The following is a 24,082-nucleotide window of genomic DNA, read 5'->3' as shown; positions in this document are numbered from 1 at the left end:
AGCAAAGCAAGTCAAAGAAAATACTCTCATGACACCTTTACATTATCCTTTGCTGCTGTTTGCCATACAGAGAAACCCTATGGAGGATATCAGGCAGCTACAATGTAAACAAACTGAATGCTATTCTGCTGATCTAGACGACAGTACAACAAGAGACCTTCTTTTTCTTTTGCCGTATGACATGCAAATAGGCCATGAAACCATGTAATCTTCCTCTCAACAGTCTATTCCATATGCAGAACAGAAATACAGCTTAACATGCAGGTCATAAGCACATGGATTGTTTGCATGCCTCAAGTGTCTACACTGAGCACATTAAAAGTGTTTAATGAATGACTATAAGAAGGGCCCTCATTGGTGTTGATAGACTGATGCATTGTGGCAGTATGGCTGATACAGCAGTGATTCCTTTTGTTCTCAAGCCGACTATGTTGGGCAGCCTCTTTGGGTGGCGTGTACTGTATCCAGGTTTGTTTTAAAAGTTATAAATCAGGGAGGCAGAATAGCCCCTTGTCAAGATCGGAAGCCATGCCCTTGTTCGGTGTCATAGCATTGCATGCTGGCAGCATTATCAGCTCCATAAACCACAGTGAACCTTATCTGACTTCTCTAAAATAATCTCACAACTTCTGCTTTCACCAGCAACAGAGCCATGGAGGGCTTTTTCTACAGAACATAACATTAAAGAAATAAGATGCTGGACAGAGCTCTTTAAAAACATGGCCTTTCTTTGGAAACAAAGTTAGAGCCACAGTCACATTATTGCAGCTAAGCCGAACATATTTGGGTTCTTAGAATAGGCAACCTTTTGCCGAGTAGGAATGAAAAAGCGTTTGCATTTCATGTACACAAGTTGAAGGAAATGGTACATGCTCTGCAATTTTTTTCAATGACAATTGTTAGCAAATAGCTATTTGGATGTAAGATTTTGTATTATATTCAATTCAATTCAACAACTTTATTAATCCCACAAGGGGAAATTGGTTAGGAGCAGCTACAGACAACACACGCATACAGCACACAAGCCTACATATAGGCCTCCACCCTAGAGAGTAGTGAAAAATTGTTTTTTAATACTGTTGTTTGACATTGATTTTGTAATTTCAGCACTTTCTTAATACTGGAAAAGTATGTTGTTATGTTCAGCTAACAGGGTTGCATTGATTGTTCCTGTAGCCCCTGCAGTCCATGATCACAAGTGGCAGCAGATTTCTTTAACACTATTCAGAGCAATCTTTAAAACCATTATAGTAGTTAAAATAAGTCTCCCCTACTTTGGGCCCTATCTTGCACCCGGTGCATCGCAAAGCCTGACACCAGTGTCTTTGCTAGTTTAAGACCGATGCAGTTGTCAATTTCCCGCCCAGCGCCCGCGTTGTTTAAATAGCAAATGCACCTGCGCCCATCTGTGCGCCCATGGGCGTGCTGGTCTTACAGGGAGGTGTGTTCAGGTGCATTCTTGGCGTATTGCTATCTTGAGGCAGTGGAAAGTGATCACGCCATTGACCAACAAAAACCTGGTCTAAAGTCAATAACGCAGCATTTCATTGTTTATTTAACAATAAAATGTGCCTAGGCTCGTGCACAGCGCGCGCACACTAAGCTTGTTACACACACACAGGGACACGCAGCAGCACACAAACATGCAAAAGATTACAAATATATATGTATATGATCTGCTTGCACGCTTTCACTTCACGCACGAGCAGATCAGTTTCTTCGAAAATCTCTCCTTCCTGCTTAGATCGTTAAAATAGGTCCTCTATCTTGAACTGTAATATCCAATCAGCCAGCCGTTTGCCGATTAGAAGAAATTCTGGGTGAGAATGTGAGGGCGGAAGAGATCAAGGTACCAGCGAGCTTATGAGCTCACTCCTGGGGAAGGAATGTGGCTGGAGACTTGATTGGTTGCTACAAAATACACTAACCGAATGTGCTTACCCATCTACTGTAGGAACGGATAGAGATGGGGCAGAGATGGAGAGGAGCTGGATGTTATGCATTCCACTCCCTCTGTATAGCCATCGATGGTGCAAATGAAAGAATGACCCCTGCTGGTGGTTGCACATTTTATGTGCCAGTGAGAGGTCTGCAGCTACTGTGCCTACTCAGTTCTTCAGTGTAACAGCAACAGGATTTCACTGCTGCACATGAAGAAAATAAAGCACATCCTTTTTCAATAAATGCATTGTATTTCCTTTTCAGCCAACGGTGAGTTTCCACCAGTGGTCGCCAGCTCAACCAGGATGCCGTTTAGACCAACAACTAAGACTACGCCCCCATCCATTGGAAGCCCTTTGATGAACTTCCCCACCACAGATTACTGTAAGTGTGAGCTTGATAACCACAGCTCAACTGCAAGAGTGAGTGATGCTCAGATAGATGCCTTCCAACGTTGATATTTTCTGTTTCTCCTTCTGTCTCCTTTGCTCGCTCACACACACACACACACACACACACACACACACACACACACACACACATACATATGCTTGCATGCATTACTGATTCACAATTACTTTACACGTGCTGAGCATGGCACGATGCATGGGCTGAAGCAAAGTAAGTGTGCCCCCTACTGGTCTGCACCACGTCCACATCTGAATGAGTGCTGCAGAGGTCTTCTTTGGCATTAAATGGAGTGGGACGGGCAGTTTTGAAGTCTAAAGTCCTCCAATTTGTCTCCTGAGAATGTCAGTAGAGCCACTTACACAGACTTGACATTTTCCACCTCGCACTCTCTCACTTCCCCACTCAAAAGGGTAAAGACAAGCGGAGATTCAATTTCTATATTTATAGTCATAAGTTAGAGTTCCTTTCATATCAAACCTGCTCTCAGACACATTTCTTCAGCAAGTAGCTTTGAAGTGCTGGAGGTACACAGAACTTAGAGACTGGACTTAAATACACCAGTAAATCTCTTTTGAGTCATACATTTTTTTTAATTGATACTCAGAAATAACTTGCCGGTAAGCATGTTGTGACTTAGCACTCATACAAATGTTGAATGAACGTGTCATTCTTCAAACTTTGTCTCAGTTTAAGTGACTTTGTGGTATTGTTTACCAGTCCTAAGAGATGATTGGTGTGGACAGTGTTCACACACTCCAGGATTGTAATTGCATTCATCTATATCTTGTTTACTCTCCCAGGCGACATAAAAGGCTTTTATGACATTCATACGCTGTTAAAGCCCAGCAAATAAATTTTGTAGGGTGCAGAAGATTACCTTCCATTTCAAACTGGTTAGAAGAATCCCACTTACACATTACGGGCCCTGAAAGACCCACTGCTTTGCATTGTCAAGTTGCCCTTGAAAAATCACAGAATCCACAGTCAGTATACCTCATGAGCCTACATGAGAACAAATGTTTGCTCAGTTGTCTATATTTTGTTATTCAAAGAACATAATGCTCAAGACGCACAAAACAAACTAGCCCACCATTTCTATGCCCGCTTTATATTGTTTTTATCTTATTGTATGTCTCCCCGAGTCTTAACACGTATCCGAGGTACACTTAGAAAAACCCTAAGTGGAGGACCTAAGCGCTCATCCCCAATGTGTGGGGATGCAGTAGGTCCATTATATACTGTGGAGCCTGGCCAGTTCTGGCTCTGCAAGTGAGTATCAACATTTTCAAATTAAAATAGGTGTAATATCTGACCATCTGTTGGATCATTGTGTTGTCTTCCTGTCGACCGTGAACTTGTTGTCCTTCCGGATCAAAATTGAATATGAACATTTTTGGTGCTTTTTCCAAAGTGTTTGTCGCTTTTTTTAAATGTTTTTGTCACTTTTTTTAATGCTTTTTTTTATTCATGGTCAATAAACCTAATTTAAATGACATTATACCTAATTATTTTGACTAATAGTTAAGATCAGAGGATGTTGAGTGAATCACAGAATGTCAAAGTTTTAAAACCATTTTAAAAAAAACAGTTCAAATGCTATGAAATTGAATAGAACACCCAAAAATCAATGGAAGTAATCATTAATTTTACCTGCAAAGAATGTTGTATGGGTTCCATACAACATACATGCTTGCATCCAAGTTATTTGGGCACAATTTTGTTTTTGTATTTCTGATATAAAAACCCAATGGCAACACAAGGGTTAAAAGGTCTGAGAAAAGGTTAACTAAAAAACAGTTATTTTTTGTTTTGCACTGGTGTTAGACTGTTATTCTGTGGCCCTTTTCAAAATAAAGAGAAATTGCACTAAATGGGAGAAATCACTTATTGATTAAAGTAGGCATGCACCGATACTAGGGCTGCACAATATTAGGAAAATATGTAATTGGGATTATTTTGACTGATATTGCGATTGTGATATGATTCACGATATTGGTGGGAATTCTCATTTTTGTATCATTATTCTCATTAAATGATTGAAGTGTGATTTTTGTGAGGATCTGTATGTCTGTACCAAACAAAGATTTTTTCTTTAGTCTGTAGGATAGGATTTGTAGGCCGGGACGTCTCTGCAGCACCACAATACTTCATTTTAGAACGGTTTGACACATATTTTGCCATTAACAAATATTGCGCCCCCTTGCATTTTGGATTTTGCACTAGTTCATATTAACCTGACTTCGCCAGATGGATTGCTTCGCATTTGCTCAGCGTATCCATCTGGGAACTTTCCGTTGGAGAACTTTTGGGAAGGGACGAAAATACTGGTTAGCTGATTGGATAAACCATCTGTCTATCATCACCTATGTTGGTGATAGATGGGCCAAATCAACCAATCAGATCAACGATATATCAAACTCTTGCCGAAACCAGTCGGGAGAAGAGCAAAAACATCTTTTCCTCCGAGAAAAGCCTCCAGTGCTGTGTTTTGCTCTTCTTTCAACGAAGGAATACTTTCGGTTAAAACTTGCGCGATAGCTACGCTCATCTCATCCGTGGAAGCCGCCATGTTGTTTAGACTGAACAGTCGCTTCTCGTTGCGTCACACCTAAACCCGCCACAAAACCAACGCTGATTGGTTTCGATTTTCTCTGTCTCAAGATGTCAGACTAATCTGTGAGTGGAAAACTAGAGCTTGCGAGATCAGGACGGTCTCACGAGGCAAAGTTCATATTGCGATTTTGATAAAATTGCGATTAATTGTGCAGCCCTAACCGATACCACTCTTTTTAAGATCACGTACAAGTACTTACATTTGGGTACTTGCCGATACCGAGTACTAATACGAGTACTTAATAATCCATCTGGGGTCCGAGGGTGTTTTCAGACACACCGATGATTCCGTCGTCTATACCTGCTTGACGGAGAAGTTATTGTCACATTGCTATGAGGTGGTATCGGGTGTGGTAGTATCTGAGTAATTTTATGACTATGAGTACGTGCGCACGGCAGCGGACCGATACCCGATACTGCCATCGGTATCGGTGCATCCCTAGATTAAAGAGTTACTCCACCCATTTTACACATCAATGTCTGTTTACAGGTCTTGAGGAATACTACTGCATATAAGTTGTATTCAAGCTTGTGGAGTAACGAAAGACATAAACACACACACACACACACACACACACACACACACACACACACAGAGTGGTCTGTGTAGCTCTCTAGGGTCAAACAGGGACAGGAAAAGATCTGACAATGTTTGGCCAGCTGATTTGCTAATGTTACAGGATTTTGCATTGAACTGGAGCCACAGCCGTGACTCCGTCAGCACAGAAAGACAACTCAGTCTATTGAGCAGGAATATGGCATTTGAGGAAACATTTCATATTCAATACTATATAAAAGATATTTCAAATACAGAAGGGGAGTTTGCAGGATCCAGCTGCAAGAGCAGCAACAAAAGGGGCTATTTTAATGTGCTTACACAGGTAATACTCAGTATGGTTACAACAAAGCCAGCAGACTCAGAGAAAGAAGGGGCTGTGAGATCACACCGCTCTCGTCCTTGTGATTACCATAGATATTAAACCGAGGGAAAGAAGTTAAACTTGCAGTTATACATTGACCATTTCAAAGACACCCACTGGCCGTTAACATTCACCGTGCGTCTCACTTCTACCCTTCTTGAGCTAATGCTTTGACGTCTGCGGGGCAGGACGGCAAGCGTGATGAGGGTTTTGGCTCAGCGGACCTGTCACTCCAACAAGGCTCTCTTCTTCCCCCGACACGCTCAATGATTAACCCCACCAAATGTCTCTTGTCTCCTCTCGCTCGCCCTTTCATCATTCCCTTTACTCCACCAGCACATTTTGTTCCTATTTGTTTCCCATATTCACCATTGAAAAGCGGTTGTTGACTGTCTTCTCACCACTGCTCTACTGTGTGGCACCCGCCTCTCACAGCTGACTCATCATTTGCTTTCAGGGGGTGGGGAAGTGAAAAAGTTAACCTAGATGAGCTTGCTTCGCTCTCTTTTTGTGATTTCCTCTCCTGATGGGAAAGGAACGCGTCGCTAAACTCAAAATGAGCGCCGGGCTTATTTTTCTCTTGGCCATTCACTCTCTGTGTGTGCGTGTGTGTTTGTGTGTGTGTGTGTGTGTGTGTGTGTGTGTACTTTACACAATATGCTGTCACAATGCAACAAACCATCATCATATTTACGCCTTATCTGCAAAAGTGTAGCAGGATGTACAAGCATTAGCTTCTTTGAACATACAGCACATTTTCATATCAAGGTGTTCCACTTCCGCTCAGACAATAAAAACTCAAGTTCTGTGGAGCAGATGAAAACTGGCACGAAATCAAAGACAGAAGGGATGTTGATTTAAGCAATCCAATTGGCTCTTTAAAGTAACTGACAGCAGATGTTGCTCCCTGAACACTCCATGCAAGAAAGGAATTTTGGACATTACATGCTCGCTAATCTAGCTGCAGAGTAGAGATGCAAGTATGTGCTTCATTTTGTACTTGTTCATAAACACTGGCATGTGGCAATCAGTTAGCTAGATTTGTTTTACTTTAGGTTTTGGAGGGGGGAACATAAGTCACTAAGACAGATATGAGACTGATAACAAGCCATGCCACACAAAACAGGCTTAAGTAATTAATTGGACTCGGGTGCCTCATAAGCTTTGTACTTAGCATTCAGATCCAATCATGGTGTGCCAGCCTTGATCCATCTTTCTAATGGCCAGCGCAAGGAGGACAACTGTCACTGGATAACGAGGATACATGTGAAGAGAGCAAAGCAGTGCAGAATGAGAAGTCTACTATTGTTGTTGTTTTACCCTACAGTATGTTTGGGGTTAACATCGAATTTTGTAGAGGTATAATAGATCCAGAAGACATGTAATACCAAAACAAATGATCAATGTAATGTGCTTTTATTCCACTAATTTGAAGTGCTTTACTTTGAAAAGCAGTGGAGCAGACAACACTAGAATTAAAAGCAACGAGCACTAGATGTTTATTACGGTAAGTATTTGTTTGGCTGTTACTGTTGAGAATAGTTGTTTTGTAAATCATGTCAAATTGAGGCTAAATCATAGTCTGACAATCAGATTGAATTGCCTTTTCATTTCCTGTTTGAGTGGCAGGGTTGTTTTGCCCCAACTCATCAGCAGTGACTGACTTGTGTCTCGTCTACGTCCTTTTCAGTCACCACAAAAGCTGTGATAAAGGTTGCTAAAAGCAGTTGACTCAACATCTTTCATGTTACCCAACATATTGTTTAAAGGAGTTGGTGGGGGCATGTTGCTTCAGGCAACAGTGAGATAATGAAATACAGTAAAGCACAGTTTGAGCAACACCAAATTTTAGTTATTAGACACCAAAACCCTGTATAGCAGTTTAGAATACTCTGAGACAGGATTTTACAACTCTGGAAAGTTATTATGTCGGCAATTATTTTATCTTTTGTTACAATGATCATGAGGTAAACAGCAGAAATATGCCATTCATGTTAATAAATAACCCATCAGGAATGTGTGCTTGCATGTATTTGATTGGCTGACACAGCTCCTTGCTTGATGACTGTGCATTACAGCAATAGTTTAGCCTGGTTCAACTTTTTTCGCTGGCTGTGTTGTTTTGCCTGCGCCCCATGCTTTGGCACCCCTGCTGTGTTGACAGACTGGCTTCATTCAAATGAATGAGAGGACTGTGTTTTTGCATGCAGGGCTACTGCCGGTCTGAACCCGGCCTTAGTGCAACCTGTACAGTTCTGATTGGCTCAGTTGTTTCTCCAAAGAACTGATCTGGAACCAGGCTATCCCAATCATGGCTAAAGTAAAAAAAATAAAAAATAAAAAAACATTAGAATGTATGCCTCACAATTTCAATCTAATTTAAATATCAGTTAGACACAAAATGCCTTCTTGTATCACCAAGTGATGATCATTTTTCACAAAACTGAAAGTCTCATTGCTTCATTCCTTAATTTGAAAACTATTCAGAAGCCTAACTGGGTGATGAAACACTTGTTGACTTTTTACAGATTGGCTGACTGCCTTTGTCATTCATAAAGAATGACATGTTTACTGCTGTCTTGTATTAATAATGTTCAGAGGAGATAAATACTTCTGGAACATTGTTGCCAGTATTGCAATCCAATCAGATACATTTTGTCTGCACTGAGTCCTTTCTCTCTCTCTCTCTCTCTCTCTCTCTCTCTCTCAATTCCTCATTGATGACAATGTTCAGCGTTGCCCCTTTCTTTGATTGAGGCCAGTGTTTGTTATGATGATGGCATACCACTGTTGGCAAAGTCCACTGATAAGGAAATTCATATAATAGTCAGGCAAAGTCTCCCCGGGGGGGGGGGGTACGTCTTATTTTTGTTTGTTCTGCCGAGTGCCTATCACAGAATGGCTGGTGTGTGTGTGTGTGTGTGTGTGTGTGGCCATGTGTGCATAAGAGCCCACTCATATTTATGGACCAACAAGATCGATCCGCTTGGTTGGAGTGTCCAACCGCACCCTGAGGAGATGGGAGAGAGAAATCGAACAGAATATTTGGCTATCTTCGACACCAGCAGCGCTATTGTCAAAAAGTCAAGCTCACTTTACATAACAAGGTTCTTAATCCATGCCAAGAACTCACTTCTTCATATAAGAAAAACAAAATGAAGATGCAACATTCAGACTCTATATCTTACCTTTAGTTATTTCTCTTCAACATGTCCCACCTTAACTGATTGCCACCTCAGAGTAACCTATTAAGCACAGTAAGATTTACATCTAAAGCACCGTTTGGCTTTGGAGGCTTTTCTGCTCCAGTGATGGATTTATTCTCAGCAGTCTTAACTCTTTTTACCTTGTTGGTGTTGAACATACTGACTTGAGGAATCAATTTACTCCTGCTGGATGGCAGCCAGACAGAACTCCAGTCACTCCACAATAGGGTTGTTGGAACGAATTCCGAAAGTCGAATATAATTCGAATAATAAAAAAATCAATACTATTCGAATGTTGAAATTACTATTTGAATGTGATTTTTTTAATAAATAAAAACGTTGGCTAATGTCAGCTAATCTCCCTCTTCTCATGTCACGTCTGATGAACAATAAGTTACGGCAGTGAGGCATTGTGAGCTAACGTTACGTACCGAGTAACGGGGAGTGACAGGCTGCGGCTGGAAATCGGAAGAAGGATGGGAAATTGTTTTAACATGACTTTAAAATTGACATCCACCGAGCCACAATGCTTATGTCTGCATTATGTAGCTCGTTCTTGTTTTCTAACTGTGTGTGATAGGAGCTTAGCTGGGAGCTTTAAGGAGACAGCTAAAGTTTATGTTAGCTGCCCTACAGCTGTTAGAGTTAGCTTTGACTTCATATATTACCTTCTTATAGATGTATTCTCAGTAACGTGACAATCTGCAAGAAACAAGTTGCTTTTAAATCACTAAAATAATAGTGGCAGCACCGTTTGGCTAAGTTATCAATGCCGTTAGCATTGTGGCTAACACTATTGTTACTTAGTTATGACAAATCGTTTCAGCTGTGCTTTCTAACATGATGTCATTGTGCTAACCGAGCAACATTAGCCTTTACAACAGAGACTCTTCATTACACTTGTTAGATAATGTTTCATTACAGAGTTCTCTGTTGATTTGTGTTTGTCGCTGTGTGCCCGTGGTGGAAAATAATGTAAACAGAGAGCGGCGTCCCAGAAATGCAATGGGCCATGACGTAGATCCCCTTCAAAGCCAGGCTGATGTTGGTAGTCCCTCTAGTGGACAGAACGTGTAACAACAACCACATGCTTATAGTGGCATTGACAATGCATAAGCCTGAGTAGTGTAGTACATATTTATAACATGCTGCATATGAGCATTAAATATAAAAAAAAATAACAAATGAAATTTGAATGGTATTATAGAGGAATTATTTTTTACAGTAGAAGTGCATTTGCTACAACCAGACTGAACTCCAAATCGTTCTCTTACTCTAGTGGTGTTTTGAAGCGTTTTTGAAAATAATGGCGTGCTTGAAATTGTCTCTGCTGGCAACACTTTACCAAACTCAGAAGAGATGTTTTTGAAACGACAGAGCATTGCTCAGTATGAAGCACTGATGTTGGATCACTTACCAGGTGTCCTTGGAACCCAACCAATCGTGAGGATCAGACTGACAAATTGGATGCCCGACATTGCAGTCCATCCAGGTTTCAGCACTAATGTTAGTCATCATTTGAACTGGCAGCAACAGCCACTCTAGATGAATGCTTTTTCCTGGCAAAATTATTACATCCCAAAAGCTCATTACTTCTTTTTCTGCGAAAGCACAATTTCTTTCCATAACTGAAATGTAGATAATTAATAAGAAAATTGTATATATTCTCATTTTGTTGTTCATAGGTACACATGCACACACGCATGCTAAATATATACCAGCTTCCTGCAGTTGTTTTGTCAGAGAGAGTGGATTTTGGCGAGAAAGCCTTATACTGGGATCTCACTTGCTGGGCTTCAACTCTAATAGGCACTACACAGCAGGCGACTTAAACATCAAAAGGTGCTGTGGTGAGAGCATTATAAGTTTAAGTTGCACTCCTGAGACTAGTCTCATGCCATCTCTTGTCCTTCCTGTGTACCATTTAATCAGTTTACTGCTGCATCTGTCCTAACAACAACAACAACATAATTAAAAAGCGCATTCTGCAAGTATCTAATCACAAACAGTGTTACAATCACATTGAGCAGCAACTCAGAGGCTATGAAAGCCATCATGTGAGTTGTTCTGTTGCAGGAATGACTTTGACTTTACCTGGTGTCAGATTTGCAGCCCAGCTCTTAAATTAAAAAGTAGTCTCAGAGTCTTCATAGCCGAGCAGAGAGAGAGAGAGAGAGAGAGAGAGAGGTGCTTCACTGCCTGGTGTCTTCCCTGCTGCTCTGTGTTCACAAGCCTTAAATCAGGATTTAGTACTGCAGCGTTAAGTCCTTCCACGTCCATCTGACAAGACTAATCTTGTGCTAATTACAGTGAAAAGAACTCCAATTAGCACCCACACATGGGATTACACAGAAAATGAGGAGAAATGTTTGTCACCTGTGATCCTGTCACTACGTCCCCTGCTGCAGTTGTGAATATGATGACAGTAGCAGCTAATACGAGTAGCTCCCAGTTCGGAGCTTGACTTACCATTGTTATAATTTTTTTCATATCTGTATATTTAAGTTATATTGATGTGAAAGTGGAGTGGTGTGGAATGTTGAAGTGGAATTACTGTTGGACGAATAGAACTGTAATGAGTCTGTGTCGCACACTGAATTTCAGTCTCTCTGTTATCTTTAAGTCTGTCATCTTTAAGTGCATGTGTGACCGAATACAGAATGTGTGCTTCTACGGCTGTGTGCTCCATGAAGTGCTAAATGTTCTTTTTTTATCTTCATGTGCAGCCAAGAAATGGATTTTTCATACCTGTGGGGCTGTGGGCCCTGAAGGCCCGACTCCCACTCAGTGCCTCAACTCCTACTGGAACAGCAACGTCAACGTGACTGTTGGCACCCGAGGGCCCTTCAAAGGCATTCAGAGGTGGAGGGTCCCAGAAACTGGCACCTACAGGTAGGGCTGTTGCCAGAGTAAAAAGCCTCAGAGCACACAACAAACAGACCTTACCATTATTTGTACAACACCCACTCTTTGTACTATTTGTATGTCTTTCTTAAGGGTCTTAATGCATTGCTGGGCCAATCATTAGTTACATACACTTGGCCTCATGAGCACTCAACATACACTACAATAGACACTCAACCTCTCTTAGTAATCCACGCTGTGCAACTAACATTTTTCACAACAATGCTTCCTCACGCCCACCTCCACTCCTCTGTGCATCAGCAGTACATCAAGCTTCCACAAGCAAACAGAGAAATATCACTATCAGATTCTTGCAGGACGGAGCAGAGGCTGGATTAATGGCAGCTAAATAGCATGAATAACTCCACACCTTTGGACTCCAAAAACCACCCACCTCCACATCTATGTTAGTGGTCTTTTAGGCTTTGAAATACCTCAATAATCAGCCTTAGCACCCTGACCTCAAACTGTGTACGGCTCTGGGATTAATGCTGTAATATCCACTACCTTGTGCAGAGATCAATATGCCTCCTGTGGGCCTTCATGACAACATAAGGCGTTTTCTGAGGCGTTTAACTTGGATTTGACTTGGATGGTTCATACAAAAAAAAGTATCTGAAAGCTTCTAGCCTCCCACGTCAACACAAAAGCAAACAGACACACACACACACACACACACACACACACACAGCTAAACTCAGCCCTGCCAAATCTCTTGAGTCTTAAAATACCCAACAAACAACAGCGTGGACAGCTCCGTCTTAACACATGTCCCAGAGTTTTAGAAAAACACCTTCTGTCTCTGCACAAGCTCCAGAATAGTGGTCTGAATGCTGCCTGGTTTAGCTGGCGGAACCTGTAAATGAAGCTGACAGACGGTCACAGAGATGAATATGTGCTCTGCATCTCCCAAAAGCCATTAGGCAAACAGCTGAGGTAGCTACTGAGCACCGGGCAGCGTTCACTCTCTTCCCACAAAGCTCGACCACCGGGGAAGAGAAATATGGAAGTGCCACCAAAAACCAATCAAGTTGTGTGTTGTCAAAATGTGTTTTTTATCCTGGCAAGAACACTGGAGCATTTGAAATGAGTGTCTTCTGCTAAGAAGGTGTGTGTATTTGTATGCCTGTCTCTGTGTGTTTGTGTGCCCATGCACTCTGTAGTCTGCGCTTGGCTTTCTGTATGTGTACCATGCTAATTCAAACAGTTTATATTAAAAACACCCAGGGTAAATGTGTGTTTCCAAATTAATTTTAGTTATTTAATGTTGTGAACTCATGAAATCGCAGGTGGAATACATGGTGCTGTTCATGAGCCTCAGATTATTTCTGATTAACACCTATTGTACTGTACAGCTTAGGATAGCCCATTGCCCATAAAAAACTCTCAACCAGATGGTAACAACAACAAAATCAACCATCCTTTTGTTTCCTGTATCATTAGGATAATTATCCTGCTAATGAGTTGTTTTATTTGTGTGTTGTGTGTGTGTCATTTGTTTCTGTTACACCGCAGGATCACAGCCTACGGTGCAGCTGGCGGCCGAAGCGTGTTGGCCATGAGCAGGTCCCATGGTGTCTACATCACAGGAGACTTCCTGCTGAGGAAGGGCGAGCTGCTCTTCATCCTGGTGGGACAGCAAGGAGAGGACGCATGCCCCAATGTAAGTCTATTACCATGCAGTACATAGATGTTCAGTAACCTACCCATCACTACCAGATCCATACTGGAAACCCGTTTTGTTCAGGTCCTGTCCCCTGACTAATAGGCTATACTGACCCTAGCCAGTCAAGGTTAATGTCTAACCTCGACCATCTTTGCACATGCATAGAACAAATCAGGCTTTAGTACGGATCCGGCAGTGACATGGACTACTAAAAGCGCATCTTAGGGCGTTTTCACACCTGTAGTTTGTTTGCTTTGGTCCGAATCAGTTGGTGAGTTTGTAAACTTGGAGCGATTTGCCCTCAGTTTGGTTTGGTTTGGTTTGACACCTGGAAAAATCCAAGCGTACCAAAATCACAAAATACAAATCACGCAAGAACGTCCACTCCTCTTATTGGTCGGATGTATCTGGGGGCGGGAGCAAGAAAGTAAATACAGGAAGAAGGTCCTGTGTTCTGGACTAGTGCATATTTCTTGCATCTCCATGGTCAAACCAGCTCATTTCATTAAAATGATCAGACATTGTTTCGCAAGAGACGTTACTACGTCTGCTCTGGTTACCGGGACTTTGCAATGCTGTGCGGTGTCTCCAATTGGTTGCCACTTAGATACTTACGGTATATTTCACTAGGAACCTTCCCAAGGAAAAAAGACTTTTCGACCGCAGACATGGTCTCCATCTATGTAGACGGATACAGAATTGTATTCCGTCAAATTAATGTAAAACTTAGGGGTGCCATTATGAAACAAAAAAAACCAAATCTCTCCCTTCTGCTTTTTTCTGTTTTCATTCAGAGGTGATTTGTATGCTAGTGATGTCCAAATGAAACTTTATAAACCATTAGTTGTATTTGTTGACCAAACTAGATGGCACTCTTGGTTTAAAGAAAAATGCTCAAGGAATGGAAATTCAGTGTGCTTTCAAGCCTTTGTAGGACAGAGAGCGCCATCTTTTGGGCTCAGAAAATAAAGAAAATGCTTGGTATGCTGTAGCAGACCAAAAAAAAGCCATTTAGTTTCAGTTGGACTTTAATAGGATAACTTTGACATTCTCAAATTCAAAGAACCGAGAATCTGCTAATCCTCCTCATGGACCCTGACCTCGCTTTGGATACCCCTGCTCTAAATCGTAAAATGTTATGGCCACCCACAACTGTTTAAATCTGTGAACGAAGCTCGCAGTTGTCTTTCTTGAGCTTACTCAACATTACATTTTGCCAGGGGTGGCTGTCATCCATTATACTCTGGAGTTTCTTCACTGGCTGCAGCATGCTTTCCCTCACAGTTCACAACACTGAGACTAAAACCCTCACAGTCCCTCTAGTCACCAATGAAACCATCCATCATCAGCTATTTAAATGTTTGAAAACTAAGGCCTGTCCTGCCACTGAAAATATAGTGAAAATGGGTTATAATTGCCAAAGTTTGGCCCTTATCATTGCTGCTTATGTATGTTTGTTTTTAGAGGAAATTACCCACAAATTCTGAAATTGTTAGACAAAACAGTAAAATTAATTTCTTTTTGTGAAATTCACACAAGTTGTATAGATATTTTTATGTCCTTAGAATAGTACATTGCCAATGGGGGAATCAATCTCTCTGTTAATAGATATATTGACATACACATTAACACATTTATGTATCAATGTCCTAAAATGCTACTTTTTACGATAATAAATTGAGTCCATATTAATATCAGCCATGTGTTATGCAAAGACAGCTACAATATGTTCACACAGAAGTATCTTCTGCATAATATATTAGTCTTATTAATGTTCTGCTTAATTAAGTAACTGGTAATAGCACTTATCTTAAAAAGGCAAGTGCTACAGAGAGAGCATAAAACAAGGAACATTGACACCATAGAAGTAAAAGTGCAGCAGAGAGTAAAAAAGAAATCTGGTTAAAAATGAAAAGCCTTCACATGAAATCTAAATGTTTACATGACACTAATAGTTTTAAATAAGGGAGTTCTTATATGGTGCAGATTTAGCAGCGCTTATTGTATTACAGTGGTTATAGCAGGACATGAGGCAGCTCAAGTGCCTGTTGTGTTTTGTGGCTTTGTTTTCAAAAGGCAGAATGTGTAGCTTAGTAGGCAGGGGTCCTCCTCACCACTGTCATCCAGTTATTAGTTTTTAACACAGTGTGTCTTGAAGTGCTCAGTGCAGACAGCAGAGAGGGACTGGGGTGTTCCAATGCGAGTCTGAAGTCGTTTAAGGTTCCTCTTATTTTCCCCCCAGTTCTGACGAGAGACAGCGACTCTCCAAAGGGTCATTCTGAAAGTGATTTGTGCTGTAGAACAGTGTTTTCTCACACCTAGCCTCCCCTCTGGTGAGGGATATGATACACCCTTATCCACCCCTTATCCTGACAAATACTTGCTCTTTCCGTGCGTGTCTTTTTCCTTCTACCGTGCACACACAGGTTCTCAAGTGCACACACACACACACACACACACACACACACACACACACACACCCCTTTGTGTCATTACTTCTCTCTCAGACACAAACTCAACATAAAGTGAGAAGCTGCAATGACAGACCAGGCTGAGGGGGGATAAAGAGTGAGGCAGAGTCTTTCAGAACATTTGAATGCACTACCTTTTATCCCCTCTATCTGTCAATCGCAGTCACTAAAGTCCCGCCTCCACCTCCCTCCCAGCTTCTCACAGCTTAGGTTCAGACAGACAAGGGAGTCAAGGGACAGATGAGCGACTGTGAGTGTGTGTTTAAGTGTTTGAGTGAGATTCGGACAGAGTGAGGGGAGAAAACGCATGCCCTCTCACTCTCAGAGTAGGACTGGCTCCAGGCAGTTCAGCATGATAGCGCACACAAGGCAGACACATCAATTTACAAAACCTCAGCTGACGCAGAGCCCCACATCTAACATCACTTGCCAACAAAACTTCTAGTTCCATTTTTATAAAGGCTGTATTTCTGGGACAATGACAAGCTGACTGCCAGACTGTTATTGGTCAACAAGGTTCATCAAGTTAAAAAGATATTGACAGTCAACAAGGTTAATCAAGTTAAAACATATTGACCGTATAATAATTTTTGACTGTTTCAACATACAGTTAAGATGACAAAGATGACTTTTGTTATTGGTATGCAGTTAAACTCCCATCAATTGACCTGGTAACATGAACTTGAATATATTATCAAGTAAAGTAATAAAGATACGCAGGTGTGACAAACCTATCATTGCGTGTGTTTCCAGTGGTGGGGGATTGATTGGATATAACATTCATTTAATGTCAAAAACTAATTATATATACTGTATAGTTAATTATGTTGCAGATGTGTAAATAGAGCCTGATTGTTTACAAAATGTGTCAAACCCATCAGCCTCATTTACTCCAATTAGGTTTCAAATAGCATAGAAATCAACTCCAGAGATGTCTTATTCAGTCAGTAACATTAATCCATCACTATGAACAGGAAGCTGTTCTACAATAGTCAGACAGATTTACAGTCATATAAACAGGAAATCAGTAAATAACTCCAATCTCACTGGAATTGTCTTATAAAGGGAACATTGGTCCTTGCCTCTCAGTCCCTGTGTGCATCTGGATATTTCTGTGTGGTATTTGCTCACCATTTTAATGCTAAAGCCTTAGACTCACAGCAGCTGGGGGTTTGGCAACTGCTCAGCCTTCTCATACAGTGACATCCATAAAAGCAATTCTTTGGTGAACTGACATCTCTCTTCCTCCCTGCAGTCCAACTTCAAGCTAAACAGGATCTGCCTGGAACAGAGCAGCACGATGGTGAACAAAACCCAAGTGAAAGGGGGCGGAGGAGGAGGTGGCGGGGCTACTTATGTGTTCAAGGTAAGAAGGTGCTAAGGGAATGACACACTCAGGGACAGGGAGATATTTTTATGTTTAATATTTTGAAACTACACGTAGTTTGTAAAGAATTTGTATGCTATGATGAAAATATGTGTCTCATATATAAAATCAACCCAGTCTCTCTGTTGCTACAAGTACAATACATATAACAATTGATCATGAAGCACTGGAGTTATTTAGTGTCTCTACTCTCATCATCGCCAAACAGATAAGTAGGGCTGGGCAATATATTGATATTATATCGATATCGTGATATGAGACTAGATATCGTCTTAGATTTTGGATATCGTAGAATCGTAATATATTAAGTGTGGGTTTTTCCTGGTTTTGAAGGCTGCATTAGAGTAAAGTGATGTCATTTTCTGAACTCAACAGCATGTTCTAGCTGTTCTATTATTTGCCTTTATACACTTTGTCATTAAATCGACATTTCTGATGATTATCAAAAATCTCATTGTGTAAATAATATTTTGTTAAAGCACCAATTGTCTATCCTACAATATTGTCGCAATATCGACATTGGTATTTGGTCAAGAATATCGTGATATTTGATTTTCTCCATATCACCGAGCCCTACAGATAAGCTGACTAACATGCCAATTTTCCATAACCCAAAGTATTCTTTGAAGTAATAGTTTCATATTTTGGGAAATACATGCTTTGCATTATTGCAGAGCGTTAGATGAGAAGATTAATACCACTTTTATTTCTGTCCAATAAATATGAAACTACAACAAGCAGCCTGTTAACTTAGCTTATTGTTGTTTCTACACTTAGGTTTCTGTAGAATAATCGAACATAAAATGTTAACCAGGTTTGGAGTTCAATGTAATTAGTATTATTTATGTTAATGAGAGAAAGTTTTTTCCAAACGCCCCATATTCTCTAGTGAATGACAGCATGGCTGAACTTCACCACCAAATCACAAGGTGTGTAGTAAAATATTGCACCAGTGGCCGGTTTAGCTCAGTTGGTAGAGCGGGCGCACATATGTGGAGGTTTGCTCCTCGATGCAGCGGCCGCGGGTTTGGCTACGACCTGTGGCCCTTTGCTGCATGTCGTTGCCCTTCTCTCTCCCCTATCAAGTCTTCATCTGTCCACATCCTGTGGAAATAAAGGCCTAAAATGCCCCAAAAAAATAATCATTGCTTCAGCGATACCTGTAAATGAGAGTGCGCGTACTAGGAACCCTATTTTATTTGTTTATCCACATCGCTAACGTTATTATAGATATTATAGAATGTTATTTTAGAGACCCCCACAAAAACTAATTATAACTCAAACCCTGATGTTAACTTATGAGCTTTAGGGCTGCTGGTAGGCAAATTCTGTTACCTTTAGACAGAGCCAGGCTGTCTTTTCCCATTAAATTCCAGTCTTTATGCTGAACTAATGCTAAATGCAACAGCAACATAATTACCATACACACATTAGATGGTATTAATCTTCTTATCGAACTCTCAGAAAGAAAGCAAATAAGCGTTTTTCCCCAAATCATGAACTACTCCTTTTGAAGAGCAGGTATCACATAAATCTAACTATAAACAATAATTACCCAGGTGGACAAAGATGTGTATTTCCCCCTCATCATCGCTGCTGGCGGAGGTGGTCGAGGCTACAGCAGCCTATCAGAGACTCAGCTGGAGCAGATGGACTATGACCCCAGCCAACCGGGACGCAACGGGAAGTCAAACGCTGCAGGTAAACACAGCTTTCAAATGTGTGTGGGTACCATTTGAATGTGTGTGCAGCTGATTGTGTGTTGTGCATGTGTAGGGAAAATCAATATACTGAGTATATAGTTTGTAGCAGTTGTGTGAGTGTTAGTGAGAGAGCTTGGTCTAGGGAGAGACAGTGTAGTTAGTGTGCATGAGATGAGCAGATGACTAATACCCCATTACAGAACTGTAGTGTACTGTATATGGCTTATCTTTCCCCACTTTATGATGACAATGGCACCGTTTATTGTATTCCCCTCTGCATGCACACAAATTAATAAACTGAGTTTACTGATAGCCTGAAGTGGAAGTGCTGATGACTACCTGTACTTGTAAACACATCCATTTATCCTGTCTTAATGCATACGTTTCGTAGACGTTCCATCTTAGTGTGCCAGTGTTGGTGTTTTGGTGAAAACAAAATACAGCGGGGCCCTAATCATGATTATACATATGGAGCACAGAACTACATGCTCTATTCTACCAGTGTAATGTTACATCCATGCGCACTGCACATTGCATTATTTATGTGCTCAGTGTTGACTAACAGCCAAGAAAACATAAGATATTGATTTTTACATTTTCACAAAGCCCAAGGTTTACTTTTGAGGAAACGTACTGAATGAAAAATTAAATATTCAAAATGCCTGGGGTGTATTGTTGCCAGTGTGGTGAGATGTGAATTTTTCGTCATTTGTTTGTATCTCTCAGGCGTCAGAGAAGGAGGGAAATGAAAGAGGAAAATTAAATTGGCTACTGTTGGGGAATATGTGAGCTATAACTTTTATCTTGTGTTACCAGGTGTGTGTGTGTGTGTGTGTGTGTGTGTGTGTGTGTGTGTGTGTGTGTGTGTGTGTGTGTGTGTGTGTGTGTGTGTGTGTTTTGCCATATTTGTGGGGTCCAAAAACCGGGGAATACAGTATACTTGTGAGGTCTGCACAGCCTTGTGGGTCACAAAATGCTGGACCCCACAAGGTTAAAGGGCTGTTTGAGGGTTAAGACTTGGTTTTAGGATTAGGGTTAGAATTAGGTTATGGTTAGGGTAAGGGTTAAGGTTAGGCATTTAGTTGTGATGGTTAAGGTTAGGGTAAGGGGCTAGGGAATGCATTATGTCAATGACAGGTCCCCACAAAGATAGTGAAACAAACGTGTGTGTGTGTGTGTGTGTGTGTGTGTGTGTGTGTGTGTGTGTGTGTGTGTGTGTGTGTGTGTGTGTGTGTGTGTGCCTGCCAACAGACACACTGCATTTCTGCAGTTTAGCATTTTCCCCACAACATTTACCCATTTAAGAGCTTACTGCCTCACTCGCTCTTTCTGTTACACACACTCTGATTCACTACACAGCATATAACTCCACATCATATCAAAAATGTGTTGTGTTTCGTGACAGGTGGAGGCGGAGGTTGGAATGACACTCTTCCTGCCAGTCAGGGTGGCAGACCGCTGGTGCTCGGAGGCCAGGGAGGGCAGGCCTGTCATAAGTTCTGGCAGACCCGCGGCGGCTTCGGGGGCGGCGGGGGTGGCTGTATGTCCGGGGGTGCTGGCGGAGGCTACAGAGGTGAGTCCAAAAGATTTGCAACTTTTTCTGGACCATCCAGAAAAAAAGTGAAATAAATACAGATTTTAAGGCCAATTTATGCTTCTGTGTTAAATCAACGGCGTGGGTACCTACGTAGGTACGTGGAGTAGGGATGCAGTGATTAAGCGATTTCACCATTAACCGTGCTTTAAAACGTGACGGTTAATTAATCGTAAAGGCTCCGCTACACTGAGTGTTAACTGACTTCAAGTTCTGTGTAGTAGTGTGGGCAGTTCTTATTTAACCTCCTTGACAACATAAACGTTCATGTTTGTGCTCACTTGCTACACACATGAAATCAGACGGCGGACCGGTCACCTCGAGTATATGTTAGGCCGGCAATACGTCATCCGAGGGAAGGTCTCATCACCACGCCCCTTTCTGGGGGAAAACAATCCTGCGTTCCCCCTAGACAACAACAGCGTAAAGGACTGTGGAAATGTAAATTACTCCAAACTGTTACTTTAAACAAACCGTTTTCAATTAATAACTTAGGCCACTTATATAGGCTACGGCGAAAGCTTTGCGTGGAGCCTCCACAGAAGCATAAATCCCGCTTTATACAGATAAGGGATTAGGTCATATCCCAGAAATAGTTGCATGTCCTGTCCCTCTAACTGCTCACTCATTTGAAATCACTCTGGATTAGACCGTGAATTGTTCAAACACAGTATTAAAGTATGACATCTTGTATCTCATTGTACTGAGTGTATATCATTAAGCGGTGTGTAAGATCAACTTTAATGATCCACAGTAGATAACTGGGGGAAGTACAGCATAAGGCATGAACAGAAATTACATTGACATTTTAAATATATATATTAGAATGCATTGGGAGGCAAAAGGATGAAATATGTAAATACAAACATGTACTGTATATGGGTACAAAGGGAGGACAATCAGAGTAAATGTGACTGGGGTTACAGCAGATTATACTGTAAGACAAAAGTCCTATGGGACAATCCAATCCTTGTGTTTCTGTCTGTAAAATGTGCTTTTAAATGTTTTTGTCCAATTCCCATAGAATATAGCATGTGTAAATTAGTATACGGATACACCAAGGGTTTGTCACTGTGTTTTGGATTCTGGTGTCTAGGTGGTAACACCTCCATAGATAACAACGCCAAACACGACGGAGACGATGGCACGTCCTTCCTCAGTCCAGAGGGAGAGCCCTTCCTCTACCCTCTGAAAGGTAATGTGAAAAGATAGACCGACCGCCAAACTAGTCAGCAGTCAACGCCTGCAGTAAAGTAATTTGTATTCAGTGCTTAATACCTTTTGTAGTGTTTATAGGTGAGTCAATGTGTTTGTACTTCACAGAAATTATTAGAAAAACTGTTTTTTCGTTGACATTTTAAATGAGTTCTTGTTGTGATACACCCTGTTTGAGAATGAATTGCTTCTGTCCGTCACATCTGAAAAAAGGATATTGTAAAGATGTGCAGCAGATATGGACAGCCACAGAGGGATGAGAGTCGGGAGTTTTCTGACAGAAGACACACCCCGATTATTTGATTAAAACGCCTCCAGATGGAAAGAACTGCTCAGTAAATCCATCTAGTGTGCACCTGTTGACCCTTCTCTGCTCTATTTACATTTACATGACCGGAACTAAAAACACAGTCTGACTGAAAAATTCAGCTGCAGCGATGTCCATCCATACATCATCTAAGATTCCCTCTTCACTCAGCTATAGAGAGAAATAGGAAAATGGGAAATAGAAATTGAAGTGCTTTTTAAAATTGTCTTCCATTTGGCTGTAGCAAAGTATGCACTTTAAGAATATCTCTCTCCCATTGAGCTTTAATAGGGCTGATGCTGTCTGGTGAGGCTGTGCTCCTTCCAACATCAACACTCCTCAATTTGTCATCGAACTCACTTAATTTCCTCTGAAGAAAAAAGACTTCAGAGGGAATTTCAGCTGTGAATAAAACTGAACTTTTTTGTTTCAAACTACACAGACTTTTTAATTTATTAACGTACACATTGTTCTCATTCCTCTCTTATTTTCCCAGCTGGTTAACACACTGTTGTGTTTTTAATTAAGGAAGGAAATTCAATCGCTAAGAAGATCGCTAATCATAAGATATTGTCTTAAGATAAAACAGAGTGCTGGCCAAGCAATAAACTTATGTTCTTTGTCCAGCACCAACTCCCAAATACATATAGTGTCCCCATTTTTGTAGCCTCATGACAAAGAAAATGACAGAAAGTGACAAGATTTATAACCTGTAAATTACCCGATGGCCAGAATCATTATCATAACATGCAGGGTGGAATACTAGGTAGTAATATCTTTAATTTGATAATTAAAAAAATATATCATCTGTGTAAAGGTGTACAGGTTCAACCCTTGTGCATCCCTTTAAAAGAGTTGCTCTGTCCTTAGAGGACAAATATGTCCACTTCAAAAACTGCCATACAAATATAATTTCCCACTTTCACTGAGTTAATTCTTTGAACCAACTTCAGTCCTGGTCATTACTACCTACTAGTTCTAATGCCATGTATTCTAAAATGAGGGAATTTTCTTTTTTTCCCCACAGTCTGGGATATGTCAGTGATTAGCAACAACACTGATTTTGATACATTTTGTGCAGTGTCAGAAAAAAAACTAAAAAAAGCACTTGTTACTTTAGAGCAGTATTTCTCATATGAAAATATTTCAAAGGGTGTATATTTTGAGAACCACTGCCTTTGAGGACAAAATGCTCCCTTCCTAAAACTGCTATAAAATCATGATGAATTGATGTTATTTTCCACTTTCACCGAGTTAAATGTTTTAATTAGTTGGAAAAGTGTGTCCAAACCTTTGACTGGTTCTTTATGCATTAACACAGCCAAAATGATCGAAATGTCCTTAGCGATGCATAGGGGCATTTGTGGTTTGAATTTGTAATCACAAATGGCTACACCAGTAATTTCTCCCTCAGCTTGAACTGCACAGGTAGGTTCTCGAGCTGAAATGAAAACAGCAGGTGATGCTGAACAACCTTGCTGTGTGCATTGAAAGACCTAAAAGAGGATCAAAAATCATACCATTAATGTTGATACAGGCAACCGGAATGCAACAGAGTGCCCTAATCCACTGAACATAGGCTGCTTCAAAACCAGTCAGAAGGAAGAACACACATAGGACTACACAGTCATCCAATCGTACTGCCGTCACTGGGTGGAAACATTCATGTCATTAAAGGGCCAGGAGGGCCAGGAGAGCTTCAATAATCTTACTCCACCTACTGTATATGAAAGAGAAAATAAAA

The 24,082-nt window shown here is 41.0% G+C and overlaps 1 protein-coding gene across 1 annotated transcript in view; it reads left to right on the top strand.

Annotated features, from left to right (window-relative positions):
- Window positions 1-24,082, top strand: part of alk (ALK receptor tyrosine kinase) — an 84,461-nt gene that overhangs the window by 35,901 nt on the left and 24,478 nt on the right. Inside the window, exons 7-13 of the mRNA XM_078277891.1 lie at window positions 2,206-2,325; window positions 11,818-11,983; window positions 13,511-13,658; window positions 17,388-17,498; window positions 19,079-19,220; window positions 20,628-20,795; window positions 21,913-22,011. Coding sequence (XP_078134017.1) covers window positions 2,206-2,325; window positions 11,818-11,983; window positions 13,511-13,658; window positions 17,388-17,498; window positions 19,079-19,220; window positions 20,628-20,795; window positions 21,913-22,011 — 954 coding nt within the window. The remainder of the gene's footprint in view (window positions 1-2,205; window positions 2,326-11,817; window positions 11,984-13,510; window positions 13,659-17,387; window positions 17,499-19,078; window positions 19,221-20,627; window positions 20,796-21,912; window positions 22,012-24,082) is intronic.

Source organism: Sander vitreus, chromosome 20 (assembly GCF_031162955.1).
Source record: "Sander vitreus isolate 19-12246 chromosome 20, sanVit1, whole genome shotgun sequence".
Classification (NCBI taxonomy): Eukaryota; Metazoa; Chordata; class Actinopteri; order Perciformes; family Percidae; genus Sander; species Sander vitreus.
The sequence above is the reverse complement of the archived record's forward strand: the minus strand, read 5'-3'. Positions and strand labels throughout refer to the sequence as shown.